Source organism: Euprymna scolopes, chromosome 5 (assembly GCF_053919585.1).
Source record: "Euprymna scolopes isolate OS-2025 chromosome 5, ASM5391958v1, whole genome shotgun sequence".
NCBI classification, from domain to species: Eukaryota; Metazoa; Mollusca; class Cephalopoda; order Sepiida; family Sepiolidae; genus Euprymna; species Euprymna scolopes.
This window is the reverse complement of record NC_136486.1, coordinates 60,756,751-60,779,283: the sequence shown is the minus strand read 5'-3', so window position 1 is coordinate 60,779,283 and position 22,533 is coordinate 60,756,751. Positions and strand designations below refer to the sequence as shown.

The window sequence follows — 22,533 nt, the reverse complement described above, 5'->3', positions numbered from 1 at the left end:
TAAATATTTATCACATGTTTTGACACAAGAAATTTATAATGACGCTATGAATTTAAGCAAACAAAAATCAATTCAAGGTATTTTTTATTGAAGATTTTGTGTAAGGGGTTGGTTGCGGGAAAGTGTTTTTCAATAAGATCTAGAAATTTCTTGCCAAGTTTTGTTTTTAACATTTGATTGTATGGGGGCGTATACCAAATTATAGTTCTTTTTCTTCAGTTTTTTTTATTTTATTATAGTTGTTGGTGTTTTGTTGCTTATATTTGATATCGATATTTTTGTATCCACTATTTTTAGGGTTGTTTCGTAGATATTGGTTTACCTGTTAAATGATCGAGTTAGGAATGTGTTTTATAATTGATGGTGGGTGGTTGGACTTAGGGTTTACGTAAATTGGAGTAGCGTTATCTTTTAAGTATGGTTCATATGTGTTTTTATCTAAGTTTAACGTGACGTCCAGGAAGTTTGTTATTTTTATGTTTGCTGATACGTCCGCTTTTAGGCCTAATTTTTTCATTTCTTTGTGTATGATTTTCTTAAAGTTTTCTCCCTTGACTTTGTTGGAATTTTTTGTTATAGCTAGTCCGTCATCTCTATATAGGCTGATATAAAACAACACTAGCGAATAAATACTGGGAACTCAAAGAAAGCGGACATTCGCCGGTAGTCGAATGGAAAATAATGAGACAAGCTACCACGTGAAGACATTTAGACGACCCATGTAAATTATGCCCCCATGAAAAATTTGTTATCCTGTACTTTAAAGAACCCCAAAATCTATTAAACTGTAGACGAGAAATAGCAAACAACTGTGTTCACAAAATAAAACTTACTCTAGGATAGCGATACAAAATAGCTTTAAAACTAACAATAACAATAGAAAACAAACAAATAAATAAATTAAATAAACATGAATATACATAAACGATCACATATATATATATGTATATATATGTGCATGTATGTGTGTACACATAGGTATATTTATATATATAAAAAAATAGGAAAACGTCTACCTAAAACCACTAACCTAGTTCTAAAACAGATCCTTTGTTCGATAAAAATGCATGCCCATTGGCTGATAGGAAGTGGCGCGGTGGATACTAGAAAGCTGATTGCCTAACTAAAAATCCTCAACATATATAAAAACAAGAAGCAACCACAGAATGCGCGCATAAGCCTGACGAATCCTATAGTGGATGAAACGCAGAATATTCAGTGTAGCTTAATCGCCATATATATTCTATAGATTACTAACTAGCTCTACCTACGTATTGAGCACTTTTGAAGTAAATACTTAAAGTTTACGCATAAATCTATACGTTCGTATATTAAATTTATGTGAGTAAATGAACTAGTTATATATATATATATATATATATATATATATATATATATATATATATATGGGGTGGGGATGAGAGAGAGCGAGTGGGTGTGTATGTATATATGTATCGTGTGGGGGTGAGAGAGAGGGAGTATGTATATATATATCTATATATATACTATTATCTAAATACATATATACTATTATCTAAAAGGAACTTTGTATGTCTGTGTATGTTCTTTCCCTATTGATTCATAAACATTTGGGGCGATTTTTTTATTGTAAATTCGCACAAATATATGTTTTGTATAGGTTTTGTATTAGAATGTATTCGAAATATCTCGATAATCGATGGAGCAGGCGATTTGGACGAAAGTTAATCCCTTGTACTTATATATAACTGGCACTCTTTTTAATGGGTTTTGTATTGATTAAAAAAAGTTAACGCCTTATATATATTTGATATGTCTCGATAATCGATGGAACAGGCGATTTTGACCAAAGTTAATCCCTTATACAGCCTTAAATCACAAGTGCATTTTAGAAATTTATGACCACACAAGCAGAAAGCCCGATATATTAAATCAACAGTAGGTTCTGTGATATGACAAAGGCGCGTTCGAAATCAATGTTTTTGTTTAGAGCACAATTGAATCATGATACTTAATATTTACCTTTTAATTCTTACATAAAAATGATTTTATAAAATCAAAAGCAATTTTTTTACAGTACAACGCAGATCACAATATATTGCGGACAATGAAACTGCAGGGAGGATAAAAAATGAACGATTTTACCGATTTCGATGACAATAAAATATGAGAGGGTGAAACATTCGTTGATCCTCATTCATTCCCGGGCAACGTCAAGTCCCTCTTCTAGTATATATATATATATATATATATATATATATATATATATATATATATATATATATATATATATACTTCAGAATAAGATTATCCAACAATCAGCTGGTATGTAAACCTGTGATTATAAGATTTACAGAATATTACTGGCAGTAATATTCTATAAGTACTATCCCACCTAAATAAGAATTGCTCGATATACAAGATAGAGCAAATAAATTCAATTTTAGTCATTTCATGAAGCTACAAATTTATGATGTGAAATGTTTCAGTTTCATATCAAAGAATGTTATTATTCTATGTAAGACAAAGAATACAGTAGAAATATTTCAACTATTTATCCTATACGGTTTCGATGTCTATCATCTCTTCAGAGGAGAAAATATTTGCAAATAGTAATAATGGTATACACCTTATTTGCTAAAGTCAGTGAAACATGGAAAGTCTTAAGTAAAAATATTTTTGAATAATTAAAAGTCTTAGAGTAAGGGAAGTTAAATAAAAAGATATAAAAGTTTACATCCAAATGGCACGGTAAAATCCGAAGGGAATGTCCTTGAAAGCAGTGTGCTAAATGATCCAAACTGTATTTTGGGTAATAATTATATATATATATATATATATGTATATATATATATATATATATATATAGAGAGAGAGAGATAGATAGATAGATAGATAGAGAGAGAGAGAAAGAGAGAGAGAGGGGGAGAGAGAGCCGGAGACAGGGCCATTCACATACAAACTGCTTCGCTATATCACGGCTTTATATATAGGCCTGATCAGCCTCAATCACAAGAGTTGTAACTCAGTAGGCCTCTCTGTTGGGCTTCTGGGACAATGAAGTGTATAAACTTGATACGTGGATTTATTTACAACGGCACAACGTTTTACGCTTCTGCTATTGCTAATATAAATACTACCATGATATAAGATATTATTCAACTTAACATTTAATCGATATAATCTGTACACGTGTATGAACTTATATTATGTTAAGCGTATTGGTAAAACACCAGACTACAGATCTTATTGCCGTGGGGGTCATTCTTTTATCAATGTAAAGTACTGACTGCTCGTTATCGGGGAACATATTTTTTAGATGAAAAATTATTTAATATAAATATATACACAAATAGTTAGCCATTTATAAGTGTGAATTTCTATAAAAGTACGCAAATCATATAAGTTTGAACCATTGAATGTGACCATAAAGCCATATAACTTAAGTTTTGTTTGTTTTCTTTTAATTACCCAGTTATGATTTTATATAGATAATGAAACCTTGCAATGAATATGAAACGCATGTGATCTAGATGATCCAACAAAAGGAGCTGATACAGTGTGGCCCACTTGAAAATAGCACAATACAAAGGTAGTAAAGAAGAAGAAAAGTTTTGTAATATATCTCGAGCGCGTGGTACAGTGGGGAAAGATGTAGCTGGTTACTTTTAATGCATCTAAAACCAAGCTCCTATCTTTACATCCTCAACGCTCGGATCCCCATCTAGCATCAATAGAAATGGATGGCTCTCGACTAGGGGAAGCTCCATGCTTTGATAAGCTTCTGTGCTTGACCTTTACTCCTGACCTGAAATGGAACATGTACATCAAGACTATTGCCAAGGTTGCTGGAAAATTGGTAAGATCCTTCTACCGCTCCAGAAGATATCTCACAGCTGATGCAATTCTCTATCTATATAAAAGCCAAGTATTTCCAAGGATGGAGTACTGTTGCCACATCGGGGCAGGAGCTGCTAAAATAGCATATCCTGCCTTGACAGGGTACAAAATAGGATTCGTGATTTAGTAGGGGATTCTCTTTTCTCAGCCCCGCAACCTCTCTCCCACGGGAGAGACATTGCGAGCCTGTCTTTGTTTTATCGTTATTTCCATGGCAAGTGCTCGTCTTAGCTCCAATCTCTGGTCCCCTTCGCCAATCTTTCATAAGGAGCACCCGTCTAGCTGAAACCAATGTCAAAAATTTTCCCCACTCTTTATCTGTGCCAAAACCAAAACATAGATTCCATGAAAAAGCTTCTTTCTTAGACGTGCACGCCTGTGGAACTCTGTTCCGTCTGTCTGTTTCCTGCCTGACTACAACTGGATGTCTTCAAGTCCAACATAAATTCCTGATGCACCGCCATCTTAAGTAAGACACTTTATCAAATCTAAACACTAACGTACTGTACACGCAATAAGCCTTATCTCTGAGTGGCTATCGGGCCTTGATAAGTGGTGACCACCTTGTAAAAAAGAAGAAAGAAAAGTGCTCCCTATTGACATCTATGTACTTTTTGACACGTTTAACAGCGTTTGCAGACACTGCCTGTAGATCTACTCTGGTGATTCATCTGATAACCTTTGTAATGTAGATTGTGACAATTATTTGCATAAACTTTTTTTGTTTTAAAGTCTTGCAAAGAGAAAGATAACATGATGACAAGTCCGGGGAACGTGGTGGGCAAAATTTGTTGCTTATTGTTCTCTCTTTCGTTGGAAAACCAATTGCATTTTATCTAGTGACGTCAGTTATTCGTTAGGAGACATATTAGGGAGATCGGTCTAATTTTAAGTGAGCCTCTTAATCTAAAAATAATTAATGATGAAAGATTTTAAGGATCGGTCTACGTTAAATTGGCTATGTTTAAGTGGACCTTTTAATCTAAAAAATGATTGAAGAAGGATTTGATGAATCGGGCTACTTTAAAGTGTGTCTCATAATGTAAAAAATGATTAGGCAAGGATTTGAGGAATCGGGCTAATTTTAAGTGGGACTCTAAATCTAAAACGGAAAAATAACTGAAAACTTTATCAGCTAGGTGGAGATGTAACATATCCTGCCTCTAATAACATATAACTGTTAGACATTTGTTTTTTGCTGTGTGTTTTTACCACTTCTCTCTACCATTGTGGATTGTAAAACAAACCCCAAAACACAAACTGAAATAAACTTCCCGGTTATCTTACCTGGTATTGATATAAGCGTGTGTGTTAGTGATATTAATGTATGATCAATGTTTATTTTGTTTAATCTCCCACGCGTTAACAGCAAGTTTGCCCATACAGAACCAACCTGGATAACACAATTGTAAACTTGTTTTGGGTTTCTTTGCCCGGCTGTACATGGCATATAACATTTGCTGTTCAACTCCAACCCATTTCTGTTTGATAGCGTCTCTCACAAATTCCAGGTACTCGTTACAGAATGTAAGCAAGACATCGAAACGCCCAAGAAAGCAACCGCCAGCAACATAGTTCATGTTATGTGTTATAGCATTCTGGAGAGTCACGTTTTGTTTCAAATCCCCGACGGACGTAAGCCCAACGCGTCTTTCATCAAAGTTTGTTGGTATAGACATTCCAAAATCCCGTGTAACAGAATACCTACAAAATAAGCAGACAGAGGGACCATTAAAATAAGGGAAAATATATTGAATAGCAAAATCAATTGATTCGATAAATCTATTACGAAAAATATGGTATTTTTAGATCTAATTCGAAACTGTACGAGTAGTTTTACTAATATTTGAGAATTGTATCATTACAATAGAAATATAATGGGTTTAAAATAATACTATTACTATATACGACATAATCACTTTGTCACGATAAATAAATTCATATATATATATATATATATATATATATATATATATATATATATATATATAAGAGCAAACAGTTAATAAAACATGTTAAATAACACTTTGAAAAAAAGTTAAAAACATATTTAATCTGAAAAGGAAACACTTGATAAGTGGATAGTCCTTAATCCGGGGAGTTTCGAAGAAATTCTTTCCTTCTCATCAGAGGGTAGGAATAAGTAAAATGCGGGATCGGATTTTGCATACAAAAGTATTTGATGAAACTACAAGTAAGTCTTACTTGATAACAAAAAGTGAAACAGATGGTGATTACACGTGAATGGATAGTCTGGTGAAAGGTAAATAATCCAATGGCGGTAAAATCCAAAAATATATCTCCAAGAAAGTTAACTGATTTTCCATTTGCACAAATAAAATCCAAGGATATCACATAATTAGAAGATGGTTCAAAATAATCCAAAAGGTCGAAATCCATGGAATAATTTACAAATATGTACAAAGAAAAGAAAAGGAGAAAATTCTAATAATATTAATAAAAGAAAAATAAGATATGCTTTTCACACGACTACTGAGACATAATAAGAAAGCTTTTCTTTGGATTTGAAACTTGTTTTGAAACTTTGCAAAGCGTAGGATACTATATATAGCAGCAATACTACAAGTATGGGCGAATACAAGTTATAGAATGCTCTCATGTGTGAGTAATTTTCTTTTCGGTTTCACCAGGATTTCACGTCCCCTTGGGACTTTTGTGGATAAATGGGGGGGGGCAATGCTGGACTTAGTTATTTTTTTATGCTTAGTTCACTGTGCACTCAAAGGGGACCATGCATGCATCACTTGTTAATCCTCTCGAATTATTTTTCATTATTAAACTTAATATTTTACTGTTTTATTAAGCTTTATTCTAGAGTGGTTTATATCCTTTTATAATATTGAAAGAGTTATAGCAAAAACAAAAGCATGAAAACTTACCGGAAGTAACCAATGTCGACCCATATAAAATACTTTGTGTGAAAAGTGTTATTTTCAATTGACAATTTAATTAGTTCAAATTTCGCATGAGTGAGACAGTTATACGCCGGAATTGCCGTGTTTGGGTAATGTACTGGATAATTGTTTTGTTTGAATATTTTACTAATCTCATCAATTTGCTTAAAAGACCAGAGATCTTCTCTTCGGATCAGTATGACTTTTGATGACGTTCGATTTGTGTTTGCAAGCAATTTTGTGATAATATTGAATATTTCTTTATCGTCTGTATAAATGATAAGAGGATTGACGATCCACGCAAACGATTTCATCCAATTCAGATAGTGTTCCGGATTTCTCATATTGGTTTTCATTCCTTTGGGAAAGGACGGAAGTCGGAAGTAAGCACTAATAACGGTGATATCAAGCGAAAGGTTTTTGCCGATCTGGTCACTCGGTGGAAGTTCCTGCATGTAAAAATATTCAAAATATATAAGCAATATATTCCAAATAATATTATAAATATGAACAATATATAAATATTGGTGATGGGACGATTCCAATATTTTTCCCGATTCTGATTCAATTATTGATTCCGTACTAAAGCTAGGATGCAATAACCGATTCTGATTCCGATTCATTGCAAATGTCTAAATATTTAACTATAGATGTGTTATTTTCCCCCAGATACCGTAAACAGACTCATGTCAAATGAGCAGATATTTTCCTAAACGTAAAAGTACGCTTTTAGAGTGTTCTTAGGATTTTATTTTTATTGGTAGTTTAAAATCAATAAATATTTACTATATCATCGTTATTACCAGCAATGGAAGGTTTTCTTTACACAAAATCAAGTAAAAAAAAAAGAAACGTTTTGGCATCGGAAAATAGGTACAATTTTTTCGATTCCGGCACCGATTCTGATTCCGATGTTTCTGATTTCCGATTCTGATAAATCGCCCTAACACTAATAAATATATAAACAATATATTCAAAACAAAATTGGCTATGATAAATTAGACATATTGGCAGGTTGTTTCTTAATTTTTTTAAAGTAGGCATCAATGATTGTTACTATTTTGATTATTCGAACTTATCCTGAGTGTTGTTCTAACAAAATTCAGGCCAAGTGTATCTGAAAACGGATAAAGTATTTGGTACAATTTAGTTGCAAGTGATAATTTTCTGGAGTATGTAGGTCTAATCTTCGGTGAGGGTAATACTCGGAATAAAATTTAAAATTACGTAGGTTTTTCTACCCTGTGATGACTGACCGAAAAAGATCATGCAAATCTTGAGGGTTGAATAAAATGTTCTGATCAAACTCCCGTGCAAATTGCCGAGTTCGGGAGAAAGATTCCCGAGTTCGTCAAGACATACCTTAAAAATATCCGTGGTTGAATCAGTCGAAATGTTAAGTGAATAGCATCCAAAATGAGAACAACATCACGACAAATCACTTGGGTTTAGTTGATGAGTATACCACGAAATTACCTTCGATAGTTGAAGCTACTATTTACAATGCCTCCCCACGGGACAGAGTTAGACACCAGGGTCGTTTTTTAATGTGGAGAAAGAGAACAAAAATTAAAATTGTCTCAGTCGTGATTGGGAGAGAACAAGAATTGAAGTGCAACATCTGAAGAACAGATACTACACTTTGACATATTAAATCTTTTATTCGGGATAAAAATACCATAGAAGTTTTATATGAACAAAAAAATTAGGCACAAGGCCAACTCACTAGGGGGTATTGGGGTGATCCCTGTCAATCCAGAACTAAACAAAAGTTTATTTTAGCTACTATCTTCTTCCACCATAATACCGCATTCACCCGTTCGTATTGAGAGACGTCCTAATTGAAATCCAATTATTTAAAATATTTTTTATTGACTTGAAAAAATAAAAAGATAACAGTAATGATTCAAAAATTCATTTGATCTTGGCCCAAAGCCCATGAACGTCTAGGAAAGTTAAAGTTGTAAGGTATTGACAGCATTATGCTGTGTTGTTTTTACATTTTTTTTTCTAAACTTACAATGCTAGACCTGATTTCTCTTCTTATCATAAGCGTTCAATTCAAATTTCCGTAGAAATTCGAGAGAAGCAGCCCCGAGCTCGACAAGATACGCCTGAATCATGTTGGAGGATATATCGTCCGAAACGTTTTGAAAATGACACCCAATGTGAGATACGTAGTGCAAATTATTTAAGTAATACGAACTTTATAGTTATTCTCTGCTTTCATATTAAATACTAGCGGCTGCGCCGCGTCGGCAAACGCAACGCTAAGTCAAACACAAAATCGAGTTTACTCAACATCGTCTTACCATTAACACTTACCCTGTGAACTCAGAGTATGGGAAATTCCCATAGGCACAAAAGAAAATCACTGAAAAAAACAAAAATTATCTAACAAAGGGTAAGGATAACGAGTAAACGTGTGATAAAATGATGGTTAACATTATTATGAACTCGCCAGGATTCGAACCTAGAATCTTCTGATCCGTAGTCAGATGCGTTATCCGTTGCGCCACAAGCCCTGACCGTATACCGAAAGACAGTGCTAAATTCCGTTTACATGGGCAGAAACCTTTTCGACAAAGTCACGGAACGTCCCCCAAATCCTTATTTAGGTCTATTTTGTGTGACTCGGCGTTGTTCGTTACGAAGCATATGTAGATAATGACACCTTTCAGGGTAAAAAAGATTTTTTCAATTCGGTGCATCCGTTTGAAAGTTTTATTGGTATATACACACACACATAAATAAATAAACATTTATAATTTTATAAATAGTATAGATGAGTTAATTAAAGTTGGTTTCTTTTTCTACATTTACGCACAAAATTAATATAAAACTTTTGTTCGCGTATGATTGAATTATGTTTTTCAAACACCTTAACTCGTATAATTAGTTGTAATTCGCAATTAACTAACCAAGTCACACATCTGATAATGATATTAACTCTTTTACTATGTCTGCTTTTAGCGTATGTAGTTTAACAGTGTTCGGACGTCATTTATACTGGATATATCCACGTATGAACAAGCAGAACAAAAACGAAATGAAATAATAAAGGCATTGAAATAAGTGATTAGAGTGTGGAACGATAAAGTTCTCGCCCTGATGTAATGTTATGTTACAGCTTTATTTTAAAACTTTTATTGAAAAACTCAATTCAGGTACCTTGATTTTGTAGTGGAGTTGAAATATATTCAATGTAGCCGCCCACAGCCTTAATCACCGCCTCGATACGAGTCCAAAATTGAAAGTGTATCTTTTGCACAAGCGCCGACGGGAGCTCAGAGAATACTCCTCGGATGGCGGCGATCAGGCTGGTTTTGGTGTTGTGGGAGGTCATGTTAGTGATGTTCTCGACGTATGACCAAACTAAGTACTACAGCTGGTTCAGGTCGGAAAATGAGAGGGGCCAGTAAGAGAAGGATACAGAGTCGTAAGCACTCATTCTGCAGCCAAGGCTAAGTCTCTTTCGACTTATGGGCAGGCGCTTTGTCCTGCTGCCACAGCCAGAGTGTTGACATTCAAGCTGATATAAAAGATGTCAGGTGGCATGATGTGACTCTCACTCGAAACCCCACCAAAGACCATAAGCGTTACGGGATACTTCATCACACTGGGAACGTCCCTGTCATTCGTGGCAATCCAGTGATGCATTTTAAGGGTGCTAGCAATGGTCCTGTTTTCATAATATGGATCCTAAGAGAGCATCAGTTGTAGAGCGGTGTACTTTCGATCTTGCTCGTTGAACATTGTGTTACTTTTAGACATGATAGAAACCTCCTATCGTTCTTAGGATTTGTACACAACTGGCCACCTTATAGAGAGTATGCAACAAAAAAGAAAAGAAAAGTGGTTTTCATCAAACAGAAATGGAGTCATATCTTTTCTAGTACGAACATTTTTTCTATCTTGTATAAAAGGTGTGTCGCGATACACATCTATTTGTATGGCTTAGTACTATATAAGTCAATTTGTAATACTATTTGACACATTACAGACGTTTCCCTTAACTTTCCAGGGTATTAAGGGCGTTGCGTTATTTCATGCAGCGTGTCTTAGGCAAGAAAGAGCTGGTGCTCCTCATTCCACTGTAGGCTTCGAACACATTGCATTACCAAATAGCCACCCATTTTAGTATTTGCGATGATCATTGTCGCTTATATATACGCCATAATCAGGGTCTCTGTTAGATCACCGAAGTTAAGCAAAGTTGGGCCTAATTAATTTAACACATTGTTGGAGAGGAAAATAAAGAATTCAAAAATAAATGAGCAAAGGGTGAAGAAAAAGCTAGTCTCCAGGACGGCAGTACTTCATGAACAGTAGCCTGAGATGTCGGTAATTGTCTGTTCCTATGCCTATCCTTGTGCCCATGTCACTAGTAAGGGTGCTGGAGGTAAACGTTTCATCTGGGATGACGTTATCCGCCTGATAGTCAGGGACCCGAACGTTGGATTATCCACTAAGAAGGTCGTCCTATTAGCAGGTGCAAAATACTGGGCTGCTGTATTGCCATCTGGTTAATTGACTCTGGACCATGCAGTAGTTTCTAGTGGGGCCTCTCGATGCATAACTAGTGGGTAATTGTTACGGCTTTACCTTATCATGGCTACAAAAAAATCCTCTCTGTTTCTCTTTACTTTCCCTCTCTGTCCTGCTCTAACCAAGTCTGTCAACCTGTTTTACAAATCCCAATCCTCAACATGAAATATCTCCAGAAAAATAACACGTGTAAACCTAGAACCCCATCCTCCAACGTAGACCCCTACTAACATGTCTCCTTCTCCAAGATCAGGGGTCTACGTTCCAACCTTCCAGAAATTGAAATTGAAACCTAATTACAGGAGACGAAACCAGACATATTCCTCCTAAGGAAACTGGCATAATGCCGACTACTTCCCTTGACGAATTCATAATTAAAGGATACTCTAACTAAACATCTTAATCTGAGCCCCAAGATTGCCATGTACATGGAATATGTGCCTACATTAAAGATGGCTTTCTGTGTGGTAGGGATATCTCCAGAGAAGACCCTTATTTACCTTATATGTGCTTCCGGGTTGCACTTGCTTCACCACTGCATTTATATTTGCGCTTTATCGCCCCCACAACAGCGGAGTTACTATCTTTAAAAGCATATCTGAAAAAATTGACCACATCCTGTGCTCACCCTTAAGCTAACATCCACATTTGTGGTGACTTCAATGTCCACAATGTCGAATGGCTGACCCACTCTAACGACAGATGATGAGGGGAGGTTTTGTCATGATTTTGCCATTGCCTATGACGTCAACCAGATTGTTCAGGAACTCACCCGAGTGTCCGATGCTTCCGGTCAGTATGTTAGCCTTATAGACCTTTTTCTCAAAACTTCTTTGAGCTATGTTCATGTTCCGTTCTGTCTCTTCTGTGATCTTCCAACCACTCGGTTGTATCAGTTAAGATAAAAACGAAATGCAATAATTCTTCAGATGTACCTATCCACCGTACTGTATATCGATACTCTACGGCTGACTGGGATAGCTTCGTACACTTATATCTGATCTACCCCTTCATTCTATGTTTAAAAAGGATGTGTCCTCTATAGTATCAGACGTGACCGAATGGCTAATTGTAAGCATAGACCGATTCATACCATCCAAAAAGTTCCAAAAACCTAACAGCCAGCCAGAATTTGCTGCTGCCATCGCACACAGAAATCACTTTTTCCATTGCAACCAAGGTAATAGATTCACTTAGACTAAAGCTGCCTTCAGTACTGCCAGCAACCACTTCAAAAGAGTAATAAAAAATGCAGGAGAGCTATATGCTCAGTCTGACAAATCCAAAGTAGCTGAGCAGTGGCTTGGTTCCCACCAGTTTTGGCAAATAGCAAACAGAACCTGAGCAGAAGTGTGCGTTCTATCCCAACCATCATCAATGGACCTGAGGTCATCTCCCCAGCATCAGATAAGGCCAAACTATTTGCCAAGAACTTTGCAGCTAATTCTGCCCTATGCGCAGAAGGCCATCAACTCCCCGTATTTCCTCCTATAACGGACAACACACTCTGAAACATAAAAATATATGTGTGGGAGGTCGCCCAGCTAATCAAGAACCTTAATTCCAGTAAAGCTGCTTGCTAGACAGCATTCCAATCATTGTGAAAAAGCTTCAACCAGAACTTGCTCCCATCCTTACAAAACTCTTTAAGCGTTGCCTAAAATAGAAGTGCTTCCCAACACCCTGGAAAACCTCATCAGTTTGCCATGTATTTAAGAATTCAGTTTATAAGTCATTAAATAGAAAAGTAGACACCCACCTCAGCAGAAATAACCTTCTTAGTGGCATGCAATATGGTTTTCGTTCTGCCATATCTACAGCAGATGTGCTAATTGTTATATCTCATGGGATTAGCGAATCTCATGACAAAGGCTTCCTCTCTATGGCAATTGATCTAGACATATTAAAGGCCTTGAATAATGTATGGCATAAAGGCCTACTTCACAAGATTTCCAGCTACAGTATAACTGGAAATGTTTTCTCGATCATTAAATCATTTCTCACCGATAGGCTCATAAGAGTAGTGGTTGATGGGCAGAAATAAGAGGCCCACAATATTAATGCTGGAGTTCCTCAGGGGTCATCCTAGACCCAACTCTCTTCCTGATCTACATCAATGATCTCCCAAAACACATACTTAAATCATTCGTTGACATCTATGCTGATGACACGACCATCTATTGCAACACATCAAAGGCCGTAAATGACAAAGTTCTCTCTGGTTCTCTCTCCTCTAATCTTAAGCGCGTGGTAGTGGGGGAGGAGGTTGCTTGTTACTTTTAATGCATCTAAAACCAAGCTCCTATCTTTACATCATCAACGCTCTGATTCCCATTTGGCATCAATTGAAATGGGTGGCTCTCGTATAGAAAGCTTCATGTTTTGATAAGCTTATGTGCTTGACTTTTACTCCTGACCTGAAATGGAACACGTACATCAAGCCAGTTGCCAAGGTAACTTGAAAAATGGTAGCATCCTTCTACTTCTCCAGAAGATATCTCACTACTGATGCAATTCTCTATCTGTATAAAAGCTAAGTACTGTTACCACATCTGGGCAGGAGCTGCTAAAAATAGCCTATTCTGCCTTGACAGAGTACAAAATAGGATTCGTGGCCTAGTGGGTGATGCCATTTTCTCTTCCCTGCAACCTCTTTCCAACAAGAGAGATGTTGCGAGCCTGTCTTTGTTTTATCGTTACTACCATGGAAGGTGTTCGTCTGAGCTCCAATCTCTAGTCCCCTCTCGCCAATCTTTCGCGATAAACACCCGTCTAGCTGAAACCAATGTCAAAAATTTCCCCCACTCCTTATCTGTGCCAAAATCAAAACGTAGATTCCCTGAACAAAGCTTCTTTCTTAGAAGTGCACGCCTGTGAAACTCTGTTCCCACCTGATTACAGTCTGGATGCCTTCAAGTCCAATGTAAATAAATTCTTGATGAAGCGCTCCCTTAAGTAAGGCCCGTTATCAAATCTCCAATACTAACGTACTTTACACGCAATAACTCTTATCCCCGAGTGGCTTCTGGGCCTTGATAAGTGGTGACTACCTTGTAAAAAAAGACGCCGATTTTGAATTCTCCTGTTTTTAATTTTTTTATTAGTAATTGACTTACCAAACAAGTTTTCTAGTTTTGTGTAAATTATTTGAGCTCCGTAATTGATTAAACGAACAATCTTTCCTTTCTAATAAATTATCAGGAGGAGAATGGGAGCGTTTCTGTGATACCGGTTTTAAAACCTCCTTTGTACGATATTGTTTGTGAACAATGTCAAATAAGGTGCAGCATCACCTAAATATGCAAACATGGAAATGTGTGCACTAAGTCGAGGATTTATATATATATATATATATATATATATATATATATATATATATATATATAGAGAGAGAGAGAGAGAGAGAGAGAGAGAGAGAGAGAGAGAGAGATAGATAGATAGATAGATAGATAGATAGATAGATAGATAGACAGACAGATAGAGGGATAGAGAGAGAGATAGATACATAGCCTAGCAGAAGCCTTGAATAATTGCCTCTGACTACAGACGCTTGGCTTGTCATCATTTTGAATATGCATTATTGCTGCACACTTAGAGACATTCACACGCACACACACGCACACAAACATACCCCCATATATATATATATATATATATATATATATATATATATATATATATATATATATATATATATATATAAATGCGAACGTGTGCACATTTTATTATTCTTAATATTTTCCAAATTATTAAAGCAATCAACAATATTATCACATTAATATGTGGACGATATCATGTGTTTGTTTTATCAGATTATTTCATGGTTATATCAGGTATGCATGTGTCAAAAGGTATTTACTATACTTCATATTAATTGAGCTAATAGTGACTAAACTTAAAATTACATAACTTTGACGGATTTAGGTAACATGCATATATTACTATGAATGTAAGCCATCTATTAAAATAAGTGACTTCTTAGTTATAATGTTCGTTATATGTGGACGTATTAAATTAAAGCATAGATATAATGGATAACAATTATTTAACTTAGAGTTTATAATACTTTGTTTTTTTGTGTTTTTGTTTTTATATATTGTATATATAGATTGGAGAATAATAAGAATAATAAAATGCGTTCACGTTCCCATTTATATATCCGTATATGTGTGTGCACATTTTATATACCTTGATTAAATTTTAAATTCTCATAATGACCCCATAATGATCTTCTAAACCTTCAACTTTTTCTGTCATGCGACTAGTGGGTCAGTGAATACATTTTCAAACTCTTTTTTCGACATGTAAAAATTATCTAATTAACAGACATGCCTAATGAAACTCGATGTTCAGTTTAATTCCCCCTCACTAACACAACCTACTGTTCTCATAAAATATGCCCCACTTTTATAATTTCAAATTTATATTGTCTCTAAATCAAGCTGTAGTAATTTTTAAACGATTTTCCAAAAAGGTTGAAATACGAGTTCTCCATTCATATGTAACTTTTATAGAAAGCTGGAAACGTTTATAGCATTTTTGAAGAGCACATATTTTTATAGCGTTGAATATTTCAGGGTTACATGACGAAGTTTCATTGACTGAAATAGAAGGTTATTTGTAGAGACCAAATATAACGGTATACCTTCAAATAATATATATATATATATATATATATATATATATATATATATATATATATATATATATATATATATATATACAAGTAGTTAATAAAACATGTACAAAACACTTTGAAAAAGAGGTAAAAACATATTTAATTTTAAAAAGGAAACACTAAATAAGTGGAGAGTCCTTAATCCGCGGAGTTTCGAAGAAATACTTTCCTTCTCACCAGAGGGTAGGATTTATCAAAATGTGTGATCGGATTTTTCTTGCAAAAGTATTTGATGAAATTATAAGTAAGGAAAATCCGATCCCGCATTTTGCTAAATCCTACCTTCTGATGAGAAGGAAAGTATTTCTTCGAAACTCCGCGGATTAAGGAATATCCACGTCATATACTGTACGTATATAATATATATGCCATCTGCTATGACATCATGTATGACCTATATGAGTAAACAGCTAGACAAGCAAATCGACAAATATGAGGCTATATGTTTAGCTGAACGTTCTATTACTCTACAATCTTTTAGAATATCTGGCTATAATTTTCAGGACAAAAATACTGACTGATTTCATGCATATGTAAAAATGAGAAAACATTTATTGTGTGTCCACTAGCAATTTTGTAAAATAGTTCAAATGTTCGTGTTATATTAAAGAATATCAATGCATTCTCGATAGACATTCATTATTATTACATGAGTATTAAGGATAATTGGAGAGATCTTGTAAAAGACCTAAAGGCCTTTTCTTTCATTCGCACTCGTAATTAAAAGGGAGTTTTTGTGTCCCTTCGAATAATATTTATAAATGTTGTAATTTATTTATTACAATTTAATTCATTTTTTGTAACGATCTCAAATGTTAAAGGAAATACAGAAGTGATGGGATCCGTAAACATGAAATAACCAATGCATTCCTGACAATAATTGCAGAAAGAGCACATCAATGTCTCTTATTGTTTAATCGTTGTTCTTTATTTCACTGTATGAAGAATACACATCATTCTTTCGCAGTAATAAAACGTAAATTTCTCTTTTCGTGCATGAATATAAAATAATGAAATTCCAAACAATTCGCATATTAATATTTTTGTCAATAAGACACCTCTCGAGTTTATTATCTAATAAATAAACATAGTGTTTAAACAATCGGGTATTTTGATCTAAAACTAGAGATATTAGAAAGTTGGTCATTGTTGAAACGCAAAAAGCAACTGTCTCCCTTTGTAAGACAGCGAAAGCTTTATAGACAAGTAAGGACAATGTAAACTAAAATGCAGGCTATAATAATAATATATATATATGTATATATATATATATATATATATATATATAGTAGAAATGGTAATTAATAAAAACCTGAAGAAAGTGCTCAATACTGTTGTAGAGCAAATATGCGTTTTATCTTTTATTACCGTATTTTTCTGTTTAGTTACATTATTGTTTCAGCTACGCAACCGTTTTTGACCGTCGTATAGCCTCCTCAGACTTTTACAGAAATGTTTGTTTATTATATAATGAAAGAGTGAATTATGTTAGGGAGCACCCCTGACATAATTCACTCTTTCACTCTTTAATTCCACCATAAACGAACATTTCTGCAAAAGTCCGAGGAGGCTAGAAACGGCCAAAATACGGTCGCCTAGCTGAAACAATAATGTAACTAAACAGAAAAATACGGTAAGAAAAAAATAAAACGTATATATATATATATATATATATGTGTATATATATACACAGACACACATATATATATATATATATATATATATATATATATATATATATATATATATGAGAACAACATGAATGGGAAATGAAGTCAAAAGACTATATATTGGTAAAATAGATTGGTGCATTTATTCAATAAGGGAATACAAACAATTTGTTAGGGGGATAGAAAGGACTTTTTTATGCCAGGGCATTTCGAAGCCTAATGCTTCTCATGAGAAGAATAGAGAAGTTGCTAGTTAACAAAGTTGGTATGCGACATCTACTGTGGATTCATTAGAAACGAAATAGACCCAGAAAAAATATAAAATATAGATGATGTATATATATATATATATAATTATTTGCATATGTATATGTTATTATTTTCATATATATATATATATATATATATATATATATATATATATATATATTATTTACTACCTACAATAATTATTAAACACCTACAGATACTAGTGTTTCATCATTTCGGGAATCATCAGACAGAGTGGCACGGTTAACACCAGTCGATAGATCCGAATCCGGCGAAAGGGGGGTATCACTGGCTTCATTAGCAAGGACCCAATCCATTCGGTCAGCGTTAACAACGAGAAAATGATGTTGAATTTTATGCAGCTTTTTTAAAATGATCTTTAAACGTCTGTCAGGGTGATCTAATTATTATATGGTGATCTACGCATGAGAGCTAACTTTACCGACTTAATTCAACTCTATATACACACACACACACACACACATATATATATATATATATATGGCTACACAAACCTCCACCTTCTAAAACTTTCCTCTCTTACACTGCTCTCACTCCCTTTAAATTTTTTACACATCATCCTCACCAACACATGTTTTAACCCCTCTATTTCTTTAGGGGAAAAAGCCGTAAAAACTTAGTTTTTCGACTTCATATCATGAGACCTTAAAAAAACGCCATACGTTAGACATGGTAAAATATTTCCTTCTCTAACATTATAAAAACTATTCTTGCCGGAACATAATCACCGAAACAGTTTGCATATTGTAGAAAGATATGATTATATTTACATAATAAAAAAATAAAAATTTATATATATATATATATATATATATATATATATATATATAGTGCAAATTTTATTGAAAATTCAAAATGTCACGTTTTCTTTTTATAACCTTCGTTTATTTCCTGGAGTTTTCCATTAGAGCTGTTTCATTGATGAGTTGACAATTTTACGATTTATGTTTCCATGAAGCTATCCTGTCCCCACCAACTTCCTCAGATGTTTATTCATTAGATTTTTAGAACAAAAGGTATATTTTTAACTTGCTGGACATCGTATTCGGGTAAAAAGATTTCCAAAGCCATGCTTCCTCACTTCCTCCATCTTTTGGTGTTATGAAAAGCTAGTTTCTCGTTTTCACCCGTACTTTTGTATTTTTATTGTTAATTTATTATTTTTTTTGTTTTAACTTTTCCTTTTTTTTCCTATTTGTTTTTTCCAATCATCATATAATCTTATATAATTTTATTCCTATATGTATGCGCGTTTATTTTAATATTGTTTTTCTTTTTTGCTTGGTGTTTGAATTCGTATTATATTCCCCTATGCAGAGGAGGTCACTCTCGTGGTATCATTTTTTATATCTAAGATTACTTCCCTTGCAATTTTTCCTACTCTGCTCTAGTGCGTGAAATAAAATATTTGTTTCTGTGCAAACACCCGTGGATTACATCTAGTCGTTAGTTATATATTTTTATATTATAAGATTCTAATATACACAGGTTGATATGGTAAGATTCTAATGTACACAGGTTACATCTTTTCGATTTTAATTTATATTCAGTTTTATTTTCCTTTAATTCCTTAATCCATACTGCTAAAGTGGTTGAGTTTTTGTTTGTTTTGTCCGGTTGTTTTCGTTATTACTATGGTTCTGTTTCTATTTTCGTCATAGTAGTTGTTGTTGTCACGATTGTTATGATCCTTTCTACCGTTGTTTTCGTTTTCATTCACATTGTTGTTGTTTTCGTTATTTGTAGAGTTCTTTTCTTGCTCATTTTCATTTTTAAACGATTATTCGTTATAACTTCACATTTTTATACTACGTTTGAAGTTAAACAGTTCCCCTCATTGAACATTCATTAGGCAGTTACACCCTTTTACATTGTTTGATTCATTTTCTGCGCTATCTCTGTTTTTCAAAAATTTGTTTAATTTTGTGTTATTTGAGCCAATTATGGTATTTGTTAAGTTAGCAGACGCTGAGATGGATAGCTTAACAGTGGTTTTATTAATTATCCTACTTAGTTTAATATCTGGCGGAAAATTGTTGTCTATAATTTGGTAAAATTTCCTTGGGATGTTATTTTTATATAGTGGTTGAACGGTGGATTAAACCACGTCCGGCTCTTCCTTCTATTTTTCTTTTGAACTTCTCTTTCAGTTTTATTATGGTCTATCTTTTCAATTTTCTTTTTCGTGTTTATTGTATGTTTTATATTTTCCTTTTTTATATTTCCTCATCGACATGTTGTAAGATATTACATTTGCATTGTTTATTGTTCTTTCTGTACCTATGTTATTGTTTGGAGTTTCCTTAACAAATTTAATTTGTTCTTTATATCCTGAGCTAAGCCTTGGTTATAATAATCCTTGTTTTTATTGAATAATTCTTCATTTTGTGATATTTTACATATTCTTTTTGAGATGCTAGGTATAAGTGCTTTTTTCATACTATTCGGATGGTTGGATTTGTGATCTATGTAAAATAGTGGTAGGTTGCGTTAATGGTAGGGTTCATATGAGTTGTTGTCGGGATTAACGGTTATGTATAAGAAGTTTACATATTTGTGGTTTGGGTCTATTGTTAAATCTAGGTTCAGTTTACTGAAGAATTGTTTAATTTTTTGTTCGTTTCTTCAAATAACCTATTTGTTGAGTTGAAGTAGAATAATGCACCATCCCGGTATAGTCCTCCTATTAGTCCTGGAATCTTTTTACATAGTTCATTTAGTATATAAAGACCTACAAGGTCTGTTACTTGTGCACTATCCGGGGCCCCATTATGACGTTAAAGTTGAGATTTCTGTTCTTTCTGGTCCATAGTTTGTTATCATATTTTATTAAAGTTCTTCTTGTTAATCTTATAATGTCTAATTGTACATATGTTATCATTGTTAGTTTTCGAGCTAGTTCTTGTGCTTCCTCGAAGAGATTTCGTGAAATAGAGGGGTAATATAAATTTATATCAAACATAAGGAATTTTCTATTTTTGTCTTGGGATAGTGTGCCGAACCATTCAATTACTTCTTCCGATGATTTCCACACGTTATGGTAAATTTTGTTGTTTTTAATTTACGTAGAATTTCGTCTAGTATTTTTTGCTAATGTTTCCTTAATCTGAAATACATGGAGAAATCAGTCTAATGCTAGGATTATTGTTGAATTCTGGTTTATGATCTTTTAGGCTAAAACGTGGGCACAGTGGTGTATATCCCTCTATCTTATCCAGTATGTTCATTTTTTCAATTATTTTTAAGATTTCGGAGTTTATACTATTCAGTTCTCTATTGCTTGCTACTCTATAGCTTTTATTGAGTTCCTTCATTGTTGTAGGTTTCAAAATCCATGCTATATATATTCATGGTTTTTTTTCTGCTGGAATCATCTAGTTCGGATTGTCTTTAATATTTTTAATTGTATTATTGATTTTTCAATTGTTGGGTTCATGTACTTATGTTTCTTCTCGATTTTTATTTTTTTTATCCATTTTAACATGCCTAATTCGAACGAAATCAATGATATATATATATATATATATATATATATATATATATATATATATATATATATATATATATATATATATATATTTGTGTGTGGAGAAACTAGACATTGCTCGGGATTGAATGATGATCAACGAATATTTCACACTTTGCATATTTTTGATTGCTCGAGTTAGGGGCACATTGTTGTGAACCGAAAGGAACCTAATCACGCCTCTCCGCAGTGACTTAGGCCATAATATATCTCATCTACATTACACTGTAGAGAACCTACTGTTCATTTCAAAGAAATATTTTTATATATAATGAATTGAATTAAAGTTTCAAATGCAAAAGTTACGTATCATTCTTCGATTGTGTTCTACAGAGAAACATTCATCTCGAACACGCTCCTGTCATATCAAACAACATACATTTAATTTAATAGATCGAGCTGTTGTAATAAAACTTTTCAAATGAAATTCCGATGTTAGGCGGCATAGGATGTTAACTTGGTATGAAAATAACCTGTTCCTTCTTCCATCGGATTGTTTCGCGTATCGATTATCGAGATTTATCGAAGACATTCCGATAAAACACATCTAAAAACAGTGACAGAAACATAAAGTTCCATTCCTGTGAAATTTCATAAGCATAGGCACAGCAGTTACCGAGCTCATAGGGAACGAAATCAAACACACATAGACAAAATTTCCTTTTATGTAAATGTTGTGATATATATATATTATATAAATGGTGATATATATATATGTATATATATATATATATATATATATATATATATATATATATATAATGTTAAAAGTCCACGTACGTTTCTAGAAGTTATTTCCCGGTAATGAGGGTTTTGGAAGCATGAAAACCATGTTACTTTTTTGTATTACATAGTTTATTTCTATATTTCAAGCGGTCTTCTGCTCTTGATCACAAAACGTATCGAAATAAATGAAAGATGTTGAAGAAAACTGGACATTTCTATTCTAGACAGCGGTCAATCCCTGCAATAACGATTTATTGATTTAGGTATATATATATATATATATATATATATATATATATA

General features: G+C 33.8%; 1 protein-coding gene and 1 non-coding gene across 4 annotated transcripts in view; both read right to left on the bottom strand.

Moving 5' to 3' along the window:
* Positions 1-2,309: 2,309 nt before the first annotated feature.
* Positions 2,310-22,533, bottom strand: part of LOC145276815 (uncharacterized) — a 475,667-nt gene continuing 455,443 nt past the window's right edge. For all 3 annotated transcript variants that reach the window (XM_080128147.1, XM_080128146.1, XM_080128148.1), the window contains 2 exons: positions 6,780-7,243; positions 2,310-5,583 (listed from right to left, as the gene is read on the bottom strand). In XM_080128147.1, the coding sequence (XP_079984273.1) occupies positions 5,211-5,583; positions 6,780-7,243 (837 nt within the window). In that variant the 3' untranslated portion in view covers positions 2,310-5,210. The remainder of the gene's footprint in view (positions 5,584-6,779; positions 7,244-22,533) is intronic.
* Trnar-acg (transfer RNA arginine (anticodon ACG)) lies at positions 9,247-9,319 on the bottom strand. The gene has a single exon. It is a non-coding gene; the product is annotated as a tRNA-Arg (tRNA).